This window comes from Equus asinus, chromosome 1 (genome assembly GCF_041296235.1).
Source record: "Equus asinus isolate D_3611 breed Donkey chromosome 1, EquAss-T2T_v2, whole genome shotgun sequence".
NCBI lineage: Eukaryota > Metazoa > Chordata > Mammalia > Perissodactyla > Equidae > Equus > Equus asinus.
In genome coordinates this window covers 125,304,518-125,316,202 of record NC_091790.1, presented here as the reverse complement: position 1 = coordinate 125,316,202, position 11,685 = coordinate 125,304,518, and the positions used below count along the sequence as shown (strand labels likewise).

At 48.0% G+C, this 11,685-nt stretch overlaps 2 protein-coding genes across 3 annotated transcripts; one reads left to right on the top strand and one right to left on the bottom strand.

The window, feature by feature from the left end:
* Nucleotides 1-134: 134 nt before the first annotated feature.
* LOC106837206 (retinoic acid early transcript 1E-like) lies at nucleotides 135-9,266 on the bottom strand. 2 transcript variants are annotated; one of them, XM_070507204.1, is made up of 6 exons: nucleotides 9,135-9,266; nucleotides 8,251-8,425; nucleotides 7,354-7,617; nucleotides 6,825-7,097; nucleotides 6,036-6,176; nucleotides 135-5,634 (listed from the first exon to the last, which is right to left on the bottom strand). In XM_070507204.1, the coding sequence occupies exons 3-6, from the start codon at nucleotides 7,394-7,396 to the stop codon at nucleotides 5,549-5,551; spliced, it is 543 nt and encodes a 180-aa protein (XP_070363305.1). In that variant the 5' UTR covers nucleotides 7,397-7,617; nucleotides 8,251-8,425; nucleotides 9,135-9,266; the 3' UTR covers nucleotides 135-5,548. The 2 variants fall into 2 exon arrangements, with proteins under 2 accessions (XP_070363305.1, XP_070363312.1); XM_070507211.1 differs by having other exon boundaries at nucleotides 7,354-7,576.
* Nucleotides 8,252-10,206, top strand: LOC106837314 (uncharacterized). The gene is made up of 3 exons (XM_070517121.1): nucleotides 8,252-8,304; nucleotides 8,831-9,590; nucleotides 9,955-10,206. Exons 1-3 carry the CDS (start codon nucleotides 8,252-8,254, stop codon nucleotides 9,967-9,969), a joined length of 828 nt encoding a protein of 275 aa, XP_070373222.1. The 3' UTR covers nucleotides 9,970-10,206.
* The last annotated feature ends 1,479 nt before the right edge of the window (nucleotides 10,207-11,685 follow it).

The following is an 11,685-nucleotide window of genomic DNA, read 5'->3' as shown; positions in this document are numbered from 1 at the left end:
GTATAAATAAATAAAAATAAAAATAAAAACAAAAAACAAAACAAAACCTATAAAGTTATATATATATACATATATATACATATATATACATATATATACAATATATATACATATATACAATATCTATACCTCCCCAGCCTTCCTGAAATTGTCTTTTTCAGGGGAATGCAATCAATTTTCTCCCTACCACCCTCAACCTTCTTCGTGTTTTCAAAATAAACTTTTAAAAAGAAAACGGCAAATTAACGAGATTAACTTCTTTTCATCTACGTCTGCGTTGGGAGCAAGGTCAAAAGGGAATCACATTCTTATTGAATGTTTACAGAGACCCTCAGGTACCGGCTTCGGATGGAGGGGACTGTGATTAAAAAGCCCTTGTTAGATTCCTCTCTATTATCTATCAGACCCCGTTTATATTACACTGTATTGTCTCACCGTATTAGCTCCTTCCTGGAACAGACTTTCTATCTAAAATGCTCTTAGGCAGTTGGGGGAAAGGTCAAAGTTTCTTTCAGAGTCTTTTGACCTTAAAAATAAGGCAAAGTGACACATTTTGGGGTGGCAAATTCTGATCCCTCACACTGGACACCTTTTATAATGTCTGTCTAGTTTTCTCTTGGTGCTGGAACAAATTACCACAAACTTAGTATCTTAAAATGATACAAATTTAATATCTTACAGTTCTGTAGGTTATGCTTGGCCATTCTTACGGTTTTTTTGTGCACATTGCCAAAATGTCCTCCAGACCCAGTTTTTACTCCTGCCAACTAAAGAGCCTCCACGCTCTGCCAAGCTGAGGATTCACATTATATAGCATTTGGTCAATTTTGAAATTGCTTGAAATTTTTTAAATTAAAAACTCACTCATTTCCTCAGCAGTTCTATCTCTAGCAATTAATTCTGCAAGTACACTCACACCAGTTTGGAAAAATATACATACAGATGGTCATTGCAGGATTTTTTGCAAAAGCAATAGCTGGAAACATCCTACAGCTGGACAAGCAGAGGGCTGGCTCAGTAGCTTTTGGTAGAATCCTGCCATGGAATAGCTTGCATTTGTGTATCTGCTCGCTACATCACCAAGTGACACACGCAAGAGGTAGCAGCGTATGTATAGTAAACCCCATTTGTTAAAAATATACATACTCTCCTTGCTCTTATTAAGGTAAAATTGCATTTCCATAACCTATATTAAGTTTGTTTTTCCATTCACTGATGGAAAAAATACATTTGAAAAACCACAATGGCAGAAAGGACTGGTTTGCAAGTTCCTCTGTTTTCAGAAACTCTTACATTTATGCAAACAGACATTGCAAAGGAAACAAAGTGAGATGAGATCTGGCAAAGCTGGACGGTGTGGTAGGATAATGGAGAAGAAGGTAAAATACAACCAGTCTATTTAAAAACCAAACAAATGAGGTTCTTTTTCCTGGTAATTTTTTTAAAGTATTAAAATTTTATCCAAATCTGCTATGAGGATGAAAGAAAAGGTGACAACAAGAAAAAATATTTCCATGTCTCTTTTACTTTAGATAGGAGTTCAGAGCTTTCTTTTAAAATATAAGCTACTATAAGGACAAAGAAAATAGTTCGAAGTTATAGCAAACGTGTCTAAGATATAACAAAGTTATGATAAAGTTAATCAAAGTTATGATAATCAACTTTATCAAACTTTGATAATCAAATTTTATCAGAGTTATGATAAAGCTAATTTATATACCAGGACTCACGAAATGGAGGCCACCCCAGTGGCCCCACCCAGGCACAAATCTAAACCCATCAGTCTGCACCAACAGGAAACACCTCACTGTCAAGGAAACCTAACACACCAATCACAGCCTTCAACTCAGCTTTAGCTCACCTGACCCTGGAAAGCTGGACCTGAGAGCCCTGCAAGGAATCCCTGACCTCCTACCCAACCACGCTCTGTTTCCACGTTGCCTCTTCTGACCCCTATAAACTCACTCTTGCCCCAAATCCCTCAGAAACAGTGCTCCTTGCTGGTGAAGCACTGTACTCTCAGTCTATTGAGTAAACGACATCAAACTTATTATTAAATTGCATTATTTTTGTCACTGGACACTTTCATTTGGTCAGACAACATGCTTTGCATGAGTTCAATCCTTTGTATTTGTTGAAATTTATTTTAAGGTCCAGAAATGACCAATCTTGGTAAATGTTCCCTGTGCATTTGAAAACAATGTATTTTCTGCTGTTATAGGTGGAGCGTCCTATAAATATCAGTGAAATCAAGTTGGTCTTTTATATCTATACTGATTTTTTTGTTAACTTAGTCTATCAACTACTGAGAAAGGGGTGTCGAAGTCTCCAATTACAGCTGTGCATTTGTCTATTTCTCCTTTCAGTGTTTGTTTTATATACAGTGAAACTTTCTTATTCGGTGCATACAAATTTAGGATTGTTGCATCTTCTTGGTAAATTGATCTCTTTATCATTGAATAATGACCATCTGCATGCCTGGTGATATTTTATTTGGAAGTCTACTGTCTGATGTTTATTAATACAGTGCTCTAGCTTCCTTTTGTTATTATTTGCATGTTTATTCTTTTCCTTTTAACTTAGCTATATTTTATGTATAAAGTGGGTTTCTTCTGCACAGGATAGAGTTGGGTCTTGACTTTTTACCTAATCCAACAATCTCTGGCTTTTACTTATGGTGTTTAGGTCACTAACATTTACTACGACTATTGAAATGGTGAGATTTAAGTATATAGTCTTACTGGTCTTTTCTGTTAGTCCCACTTGTTCTTTGTTCTTCTTTTTCTGCCTTCTTTTGGGTTGAGTAATTTGTTATGATTTTCTTTGATCTCCACGATTGATTTATTAGTTAAAACCTCTTTAGAAAGTTTTGGTAGTTACCCTAGAGGCAGACCAGAAGCAGGCATGCCCTGGTTACTAGGTAACTAGTTGGTGGGGGAGGGAACAGTAGAGAGATAAAGAGATGCTGGGAGGAGTGATGGCTAAGGGAGGTGGGTGGGAATTGCCTGTGTCTGTCCCAGACTGACTCCCAGAGAGAAAACACCAAGGAAGCCCCCTCTCCTGCTCACTCCCTCACCCTTCCTCTTCCACCCTGTTCATTTACATGTCAGTCCATCATTTTCTCCCAATATCCCAAGAATTCCCAGGCTGTTATTTGCAATCATCTTGTGAGGCCTTAGCAGATATCGACACCTTTAATTTTTTATCTCATGGGTGTTAATTTGCTAAAGTTGCCGTACCAAAGTTCCACTAAAAGGGTTCTGCACCCAATTCCACCAGTGTGGGGGAGGAGGGCTCCCACACCAACAAGCAATGCTCCAATAACCAGTGGAGTGTCCTACAATTTCGCTCAATTCTGACACTGTCTACCCAGAAACAGCATCAGATCGCACAGGTTTCCAGGTCAGCCTTACAAGACTGCCTCACCCTCCACTTCAGATGCCAGTGGGAAGTCCAGATTGTCACTTGTGCTTCTGACCAACCAGCTATAGATGGGAGCTTCCAATGACCCCTCCTTGAGTTCGATTACTTTTCTAGAATAGCTCACAGAACTCAGAGAAACATCTTACTTACTAAATCACTAGTTTATTATAAAAGGATATAACTGAGGAACAGTCAGATGGAAGAGATGCACAGGGCAAGGGAGGGAAAAGGGCACGGAGCTTCCATGCCCTCTCCCAGAGCACCGGTCTCCCAGCACCTCCACCGACCCAGAAGCTCTCAAAACCCCACCCTTTTGCGTTTTATGGAGGCTTCATTACAAAGGTACGATTGATTCAATCATTGGCCATTTGTGATTGATTCCATCTCTAGCCCTTTTCCCCTCCCCTGAGGTTGGTGGGCAGGACTGAAAGTTCCAACCCTCTAATGACATGGTTGGTTTTTCTGGTGACCAGCTCTCATCCTTAGTGTGGTCCAAAAGCCACCTCATTAACATAAGAATCCTGTGAGCAGAGCTGCACCCACCATGTAGACTGGCCCCACCCAAGTCTAGGTAGATACATTCCCTGTACCTGCGGCCACCATACCACCCACCACATGGACACTTTCTGGGCAGCGGTCCTTGTCTGACTCAGTCCTATTTGCTAAGCCTGTTTGGACACTATTATGTGGTAGGGTAACTTTTCACTTCAGGGCCCAGTCTTAAAATAGAGACTGACTGAACCTTGGTTAAGCAATTAAAAGGGTGGAATCATTTCTTACATCAGTAACATTGCTCCTCGTTGAATCACAGTTGGAGGTTATTTTTGTCATCAGAGGGAATCTTAACTTTGGACTCCACAGAGAGCCCCAGGAATGTAACTTAACCTCAGAGCTGCCAACTTTTCTAAAGTGCTCTCCTGAAACATCTGAGGTCTGCCTTGGCCAACCTGGAGAGGACACTATGAGGATGCTGAAAGCAACGGAAGAAAGAAATGAATTCTTAGTATTAGGGAGGTGATGGAGAAAGAGGACTAGCTGGTGGAAGTCTGGCACTGTGTCTGGCATATAACGGCTCTCTCTGTCTCTGTCTCTGTCTGTGTTTCTGTCTGTGTCTCTTTTTTTCTGTCTGTCTGTCTCTATATATATGTGTGAGTGTATGTCTGATTCTCCCCAGACAAAAGGGTATAATGTATTTATAATTTAATTCCTCTTTGAGTATATTCTTGCAAGAGAGAACTCCCAGTTTGTCAAGACATGAATGAAAACCGAAACCTCTACTTGTAAAATTTTTGAAACATTTTTTTTTGTTGAAATGTAACATCCCTACAAATCTTTAATAATCAGATTGATGTATTTTTAAAAATTGAATCCACCTGCCAGATCAAGTTATAGATCATTACTCAAGATATCCACTATTCTGACTTCTGTTACCAAAGATCAATTTTGTCTGTTTCTGAAATTTCTATAAATGCAACCGTAGAGTATATATTCTCTGTGTATGACCTTTCCCCCTCAACATCCTATCTATAAGAGCCATCCAGGTTCTGCATAGCAGTTTATTCTTTACGGATTTCCATACAGTGCTCCATTTGTAAATGTTTCATCCTTTATTTATCCTTTCTACTCTGCCAGGCACCATATGCCATGTTAACACGTTGACAGATAAGTTAATTCACACGTCATTTCAACCTGTGACTCTGTACCTTTGTGTTATGACATCTGGTCAGTCAGCATAGCTGACTTGTGGTTTCTCTGTAGCAATAATTTATCTGTACATTTGAGTGTGAGCACACAGACACATCTCATTAAACCAAAATAAATATATTCCTAACTATTCTTCCTCTTAACTGAATAAAACAATGTCAGCAGTGGCTCCAGTTCCACCTGCCACAGAGGGAAGTCTGATGGAAAGAGGGTCAGAGTAAAATGGGCTGTCCTAATAATTGTCAGCAAATATCCTACTTTTGCAAATTTCTCAAAATGACCCTGTCAGCACATTGCGAGGCCCCTTCTAGGGCAGGAGAGGAGCTCGTGCAAGTGAAGGGTCCTGGAGCTGAGCTTCACCAGCTTCCTGGAAAACTCACCTCTGAGTAGAAGATTGCATATCAGATTGGCAGCCAGACTGTCAACAAGAGTCATGTTGTGCCACCAAAGGTTGGTCTAATGTCACCTCCTCATGGCCCAGAGAAGAAGCTTCAGATGATGGATCGGCTGTTACAATACCAGAGAAATTGTTGAGCTAAATCATGCTATCCTCAATGAGCAAGGAAACTTTTCATTGAGGGTCTGGGGACCTTGGGTTAGATCACTAGAAGATGACAACCCCACCCCAGGCCTTCTGGATCTCAGTCCCTGCCCCACGCAGGAGTAGATTCTTGGTCTGCCTGTCCCCTCACTGCACTGTTGCGCTGCCTATACCAGGCTCTACCACCCAACGACAGAGCAATCCCCAGCCCTGCAGTGAAAGTGCATGGTCTCTATGTAGAGATGGAGCAGTGGACAAGGGCTGCGGTGAGACCATGGCTCGCCTCTCCCCAGTCCTTACCAGACTACATCCTCCCCAAGAGCCAGATGCCAGCCTTCTTCTCACCTTCCCTGGTACTTCTTCTCACCTTCCCTGGTACTTCTTCTCATCGTAGGTTTCATGATGATCGTGCCAATTACGACTGAGCCGATGAAGATGGAAAGGATGATCCCAGCAATTATCCACATACATGAAGACGGGTAGGTATCTGGGGCCTTTAATGGTGGTTCTAAAACAAAGAAAAAAGGAAAAGCCCTGTCAAACCTAAGAATACACATACCTTCCTCACACCTACTTTCCCAGGCAGCACATGTCCCCCCATATATTTACTGAATCATTAGGTGACAGCCACTCTACCAGGTCCTAGGGGATAAAGATGAACAGGGGTTGTGGAGCTCATGTTTCTGCTGAGGGAGACAGCAGATGTCCATCTGATCACCATACGGGGTGACATGTTCACTGTGGGTAGGCCTTTTTGAGGATGACAGAATTGGGGTGCTTAGTTCTGTCTGGGAAGGTGGTGAAGGCTTCTTAAGAAGGGACATTTTAGCTGGTTAAGAAATAACTAAAACAGAGGGAGAAACGAAGGCCTGGAAGCACAATGATGCAGAGAGATTTGAGGACCATCTAGCATCCAGAAGGAGTGGATCATTGGTCAATGGGGGGAGGGAGTTCCTGTGTTGAGGGAGGGGGGATGGGAAAGGAGGATGGTGGGAAGTCCTGTGGCAGTCGCTGACTCTCCAGACAGGAAGTCCACCAGAAATCAATCAATCAATCCATCCGTCAGATTTTCAAACACACACACAGACTCACATCCACGCGGGGAGGCAGTAGGCCTTACAGAGAGCTACCCCATCCTCTGCCCCTGCTCAGTTACCTGTGGGCTCCAGCACTTTCTCCCAGTGTTCTAAGAATTCCCTCAGCCAGTGACTGCAGTCTCCTGCTGAGATCTTCCTGAAATGCTCTGCCAGGTCCTGGCTGTTCTCCCACTCCTCCTGGATCCCTCTGACTCCGGGATCAATGACTGTCCAGTTCATGCTCATCGTGTCAAAGACGGCTGTCTGTCCATTGATGCTGAACTGCCAGGACGCAGCAGTGCATTGTTCTGCTTCACGCTGACAAGATAGTTTGACCTGCAGGGTGGGGATACCTGAAACCCCCCACAAAGACATCATCCTGGGCTCTTGAGAGCTCCACCATCTCCCAGGAGGTCAAGTGTGTCTCTGCACATTGAGGGGCCTGTATTCTTTCCTCCGTGACCTGCCCTGTCTTGCCCATTAGATCCACCTCATCTCTGAGGCTGGACCCCTGCTCAGCTCTGTTAGCCCAGCCCCTTCCCTGCGTGTGCTCTGCTCCTTCCTCTCCTGCTGACTGTCCCCATCTCCCCTCCCCCTTCCCATACTTACCCCTGGTCCTGTTCTTCTCCAGTCTGATGACAGGCAGGACCATCCTGAGCTCTTGCTCCACTTCTCACAGCATTTGCGTCAAGTCTGTCCAGGCATTGGTGGCATTTACCTTCTCCCGCAGGAGACCCAAAGGTCTGAACGTGTTGCTGTCACTGTCATACCGTAGGAAAGGCTTTCTATCCACTGAGCCCTGGACTTCACACCAGGGCTGTCCAGGTCTGGCCTGAGATTTGACAGTGAGGTTGAGGCAAAGAAAGTGAGCATCTGTGAGAGAAAGATGCAGGTGTGGCCCTGGGACTTGCTCTAAGGGCCGGGCTGCAGGGGGAGAAGTCCCCATCCCAGCCCCCTGCATCCTTACTCCTTTCTCACCTTTACCTGCCTCAGGTTTAGAAAATACTTAGATGTGACATCATGATACCATGAGCCCCTCGGGAGTATGTACTGTTACCAGGAGGATTCATGTAACAAATATTTTAAGCAACATCTACCAAGTTCTGAGGTACAAAATGTACAAGACAGTATGTGTTCTCCCAGGGCTTAAAATCTAGCTGAACAGACAGGACTTTCAACAGAAAGGAAAAAAGACACTATGGGACACATGCCAAATTCCTGATGGGTTCTGGGGACTCAGGAAAGGCTTCCTGGAGCAGAAGGTAGGACCTGGCAGGAGAGGGACAGCTGCAACATGTGAGCACAGTACCTGGCGGGGTGCCTGAGGCTGGGGTCCACCCCCAGAACTGGGTGTGAGGAACACCCGGGAGCCACTCTAGCTAAACCACACCCTTGCCATGGTGAGAGCACATGGACAGGCGCTCACCTGCTGAAACCTGGGTGAAGCCCTCCCTTTCCTCCTCTTCTCCCCCTCCCAGCCAGGTCTGGAGATCCCAGGACACTCACCATGGCCCAGAATGTTCCAGGCTTCTATCAGCAGCAGAATCTTCCAAAGAAGACGTGCAGTGTGAGATGGCAGCGACATTTTAGGAGAGTAACTCGCAAAAGTGGCTGGGCGTGTTTATAAACCTTCACCAGTGTGCACCCCCAAATTCTTCACTCCAGGAAAACTGAGGAAGACCTATTGGAAACCAATGGGAAGAACAATTAAACCAAAGGAATATTTTGGAAGTAATCAAAATGCAGTTACTTATTTCAAAGAAAAAATGTGACATAAAAATCAAAATTCACTTTAACCTCTCTTCCTTCCCTACCCACTGCAAAAACCTCTTCTGCTGTGAGCAAGGCTGCTGGAGGCGAAGCGAGCTCCTCTCCCCACCTTCCACCAAGTGACTTCCTGTCCCTTCTCCTGCCTCTTTGCCCCCTCCCTCTCCCCCTCCATCATGCCCTGTTCTCTCCCTCCTCCTCTCTCCGCTCCTAACCTCTCAAACTCTTTCCTCTCAAATGATTAAGATTCGCTCTCACCAAGTGCACCGGATGTTAAGCAAACTCACTGAGGACAGACAGCACCTGCTCTGTCATAAAGACGGGGTGAGCATGGATTCCAACCATCCTGCTGGAGCCCAGGCCTCAAGAAACCCCAGACGTCATTGCTGGTCTCTGTCCACCTGCCGGCTCCCAGACTCCTCCGAGGGCACCGGACGAGCAAGGTCAGAGCAGAAGGTCTAGGGATTTCTGTCCTCTCCTTCTCCAGCGGCAGCCCCTCCCCCGCCCGGCAACTGGCTCGCAAGTGGGTCCCCGGGCCGGTCGCAGCCTGGTCTCAGGGTCGGGGGCTTCGGGAGGACGAGCCCGGCTCTGGGGCTTCCTCCCCCCGCTCCTCCCCTCCACACCTTCTCCGGGTCCGACGCCGGCGGGCGAGGGGCGCCGTCCTGGACGAGACCTGTCCGCGGTGGTGGCTGCCCTTCTGTCCCGGTCCCGATGGGGCGGGGGCGCCGAGGACCGTCCCCCGGCCGCCGGATCAGTTCTCCGCACGAGGGTCGGGGACGCGGACGCTCCGAGGAGCGATCGCGGCTGCGGCGAGGGGACCGAGGGACTCGCTGCTTCCCTTTCACCAGGTGCTGTTTGCAGATGTCGCGGCGTCTGCAGACTTGAACCACAAGCGAAGTTCTCTGAGCCGGAGCTCGGCGCGGTGCCCTGACCGGCGGGGCGGCGGGAGCGGGACTCGCAGCGGCTGCGCCGAGGCCGCCGGGCGATGCCCCCGCGCTTGGGAACACCGAGGTCCCCGGAGGATCCGGGCCGGGAACAGCCTTGGGGAGACGGGAGCGGGCCCCGCCCGACGGAGCAAGGTGAGGGCACTCTCTCTCTGCTGGGAGATGCGGGTGACGCACAGGTTCCTTCCTCCTGCCAAGCCCCGGGGACTTTAGCGATCCGGGATTGGAGGGTGGGGCAGGCAAAGGACCCACAGAGCGACCTTCCTGTCCGCCCTGCCTTATATGCAGTACCTGCATCCCGCCCCGTGTGTGTCCACCCCCACTTTACTGACACCCCCCACGCTTCCTAACCGTCCGTGCCCTCTTCCCTACCCTCTCTCCGCCCAGTTTCTGCACCCTCTTCTCCGTCATACAGGAGCACACAATCCCCCTCGCTTGGTTCTTTTGGGACCCCCACTCCCAACCTTGTCCCTGCAAGGAGGTGTTCATCCCTTTGTAGGCTGCAGAGGCCTGAAGAGAGTGTAACTGTGTCCTTGGTCAGAGTCTGCAGGCTGAGTCTCTGAGGAGCCGAAACTGAGGAGCTAAAACAGCTCAGCCCTGTTGGCATGGGCGGAGCCTGCCCAGGAGGCTGATGCCCACAGCAGACCCTGGTTGCACCAGCTGACAGCTGTCACCGCAGTCATTCTTAGGTGGAGCTCCTCATAAGTCCAGCTAAAATTAATAATAATAAAAAAATTTTAAGTACATGGCACCAGGCATCCAATTCATTCTTCTGACGGTACTTCACCTTTTTGGAAACGAACTTTCTGGTTATAAATCAAACAAGCCTTGCAATGTTGGTGTTCCCCACATGTGGAGGGAGGTGAGGACCACGGTTGTCACTTTTCCCCTCAATCTCTCAGAAAAGCAGCTTGAGGACCAGCCAGGTGGCGCCACGGTTAAGTTTGCAGGTTCCGCTTTGGTGGCCCAGGGTTCCCCAGTTGTCATTCCGGGTGTGCACCTACGTACGCACTGCTTATCAAACCATGCTGTGGCAGGCGTCCCACATATAAAGTAGAGGGAGATGGGCATGGATGTTAGCTCAGGGCCAGTCTTCCTCAGCGAAAAGAGGAGGATTGGCAGCAGATGATAGCTCAGGGCTAATCTTCCTCAAAGAAAGAAAGAAAGAAAGAAAAGCAGCTGGGAAATGTGAGAGCCAGGCGTCCTCTGTCTTTCCGGTCTGTGGGTCTGTGCAGCTGGCAGCTTCCGTCACGAGGGTGGGGGTGCACGGTCGTTCTCACACGGCTGAGGAGGCTGCACGGCTGCTTCACCAACAGCGTGGGTTTCTGCACTGGCTTTGAGCCTGTGCAGCTCGCTCGCCAGATTCGCCTGTTAGACCAGGGAGAGGGGTCCCAAAGTGCCCTCAAGATTCTTTTCGTGAGGAAGCGTCCTGCCTTTCCTGACCACAGCGGCGGCTGGCTTGTGTGTCAGCCGTGCCTGGGCTCCTTCCGAGAAACGCTTCTGGAACAAGGACCGGACGGCCTCCCTCCGCCGGGCGGGAGGTGGGCTCTGCAGGGACTGTGCGCGCGGACTTGGGATCAGACGGGCTGCGTGCAAACCTCCTTCCGCCAATTCCCCAGCGGGGCGAACGTGGGAAAAGGACTTCATCTGGGAGCCTCAGCTTCCTCAGCTGTGAAGAGGATCACGCCCTGATAGGGTCCCCCTGGGGGCTGAAAGGGGAAAATGCAGACAAAGCCCTTAGCACCTTGCAGAGCACAAAGGAGCCCTCAGGAGAGGGGACTTCTGCGGTGCGTTCTCAGCACCTGGGGACGTACAGTATCTGTGGGGTCTCTCTGACCAGTAGTGCCACTGAACTGCAGTCAGAAGAGATTTGCTCCCTTGTCTATAAACAAACGAACGAAGAATTGTGAGGCCTTCGCACGGCGAGGAGCGCGGAGTGAGGCCCTGGGAGGAGTTCGCAGAGGACATTGTCCTCGGGTCTCGTGACTCCAGCTGAGGGGACTGGATGGGCCCCTATTATCAATCGCAAGGAGAAGGTGGCGAGGCGACAAGGGGGTGTAGACGAAGTGCCCTGGAGTTCAGAGGAGGGAGGGATTGTCGTATGGCTGAGGGAGTCAGAGAAGACTGCAGATGAGGCCCTGAGCTCATGTCTGTGGTCTTGATATGTGACCGTAGGACTCGTCTCACTATATGGACATGGAAATTTCAGATTGATAATGTCCACATTCTG

What these genes read in the sequence shown, in the direction of transcription:
- LOC106837206 (XM_070507204.1), bottom strand. Translation starts at nt 7,396, where the DNA reads ATGGTCCTGCCTGTCATCAGACTGGAGAAGAACAGGACCAGGG. An exon ending in GGAGAAGAACAGGACCAGGG is followed by an intron (nt 7,098 to 7,353) that starts GTAAGTATGGGA and finishes GGGGGGTTTCAG; the next exon opens with GTATCCCCACCCTGCAGGTC. An exon ending in GAAAGTGCTGGAGCCCACAG is followed by an intron (nt 6,177 to 6,824) that starts GTAACTGAGCAG and finishes TCTTTGTTTTAG; the next exon opens with AACCACCATTAAAGGCCCCA.
- LOC106837314 (XM_070517121.1), top strand. Translation starts at nt 8,252, where the DNA reads ATGGCCCAGAATGTTCCAGGCTTCTATCAGCAGCAGAATCTTCCAAAG. An exon ending in CAGAATCTTCCAAAGAAGAC is followed by an intron (nt 8,305 to 8,830) that starts GTGCAGTGTGAG and finishes TCTGTCATAAAG; the next exon opens with ACGGGGTGAGCATGGATTCC.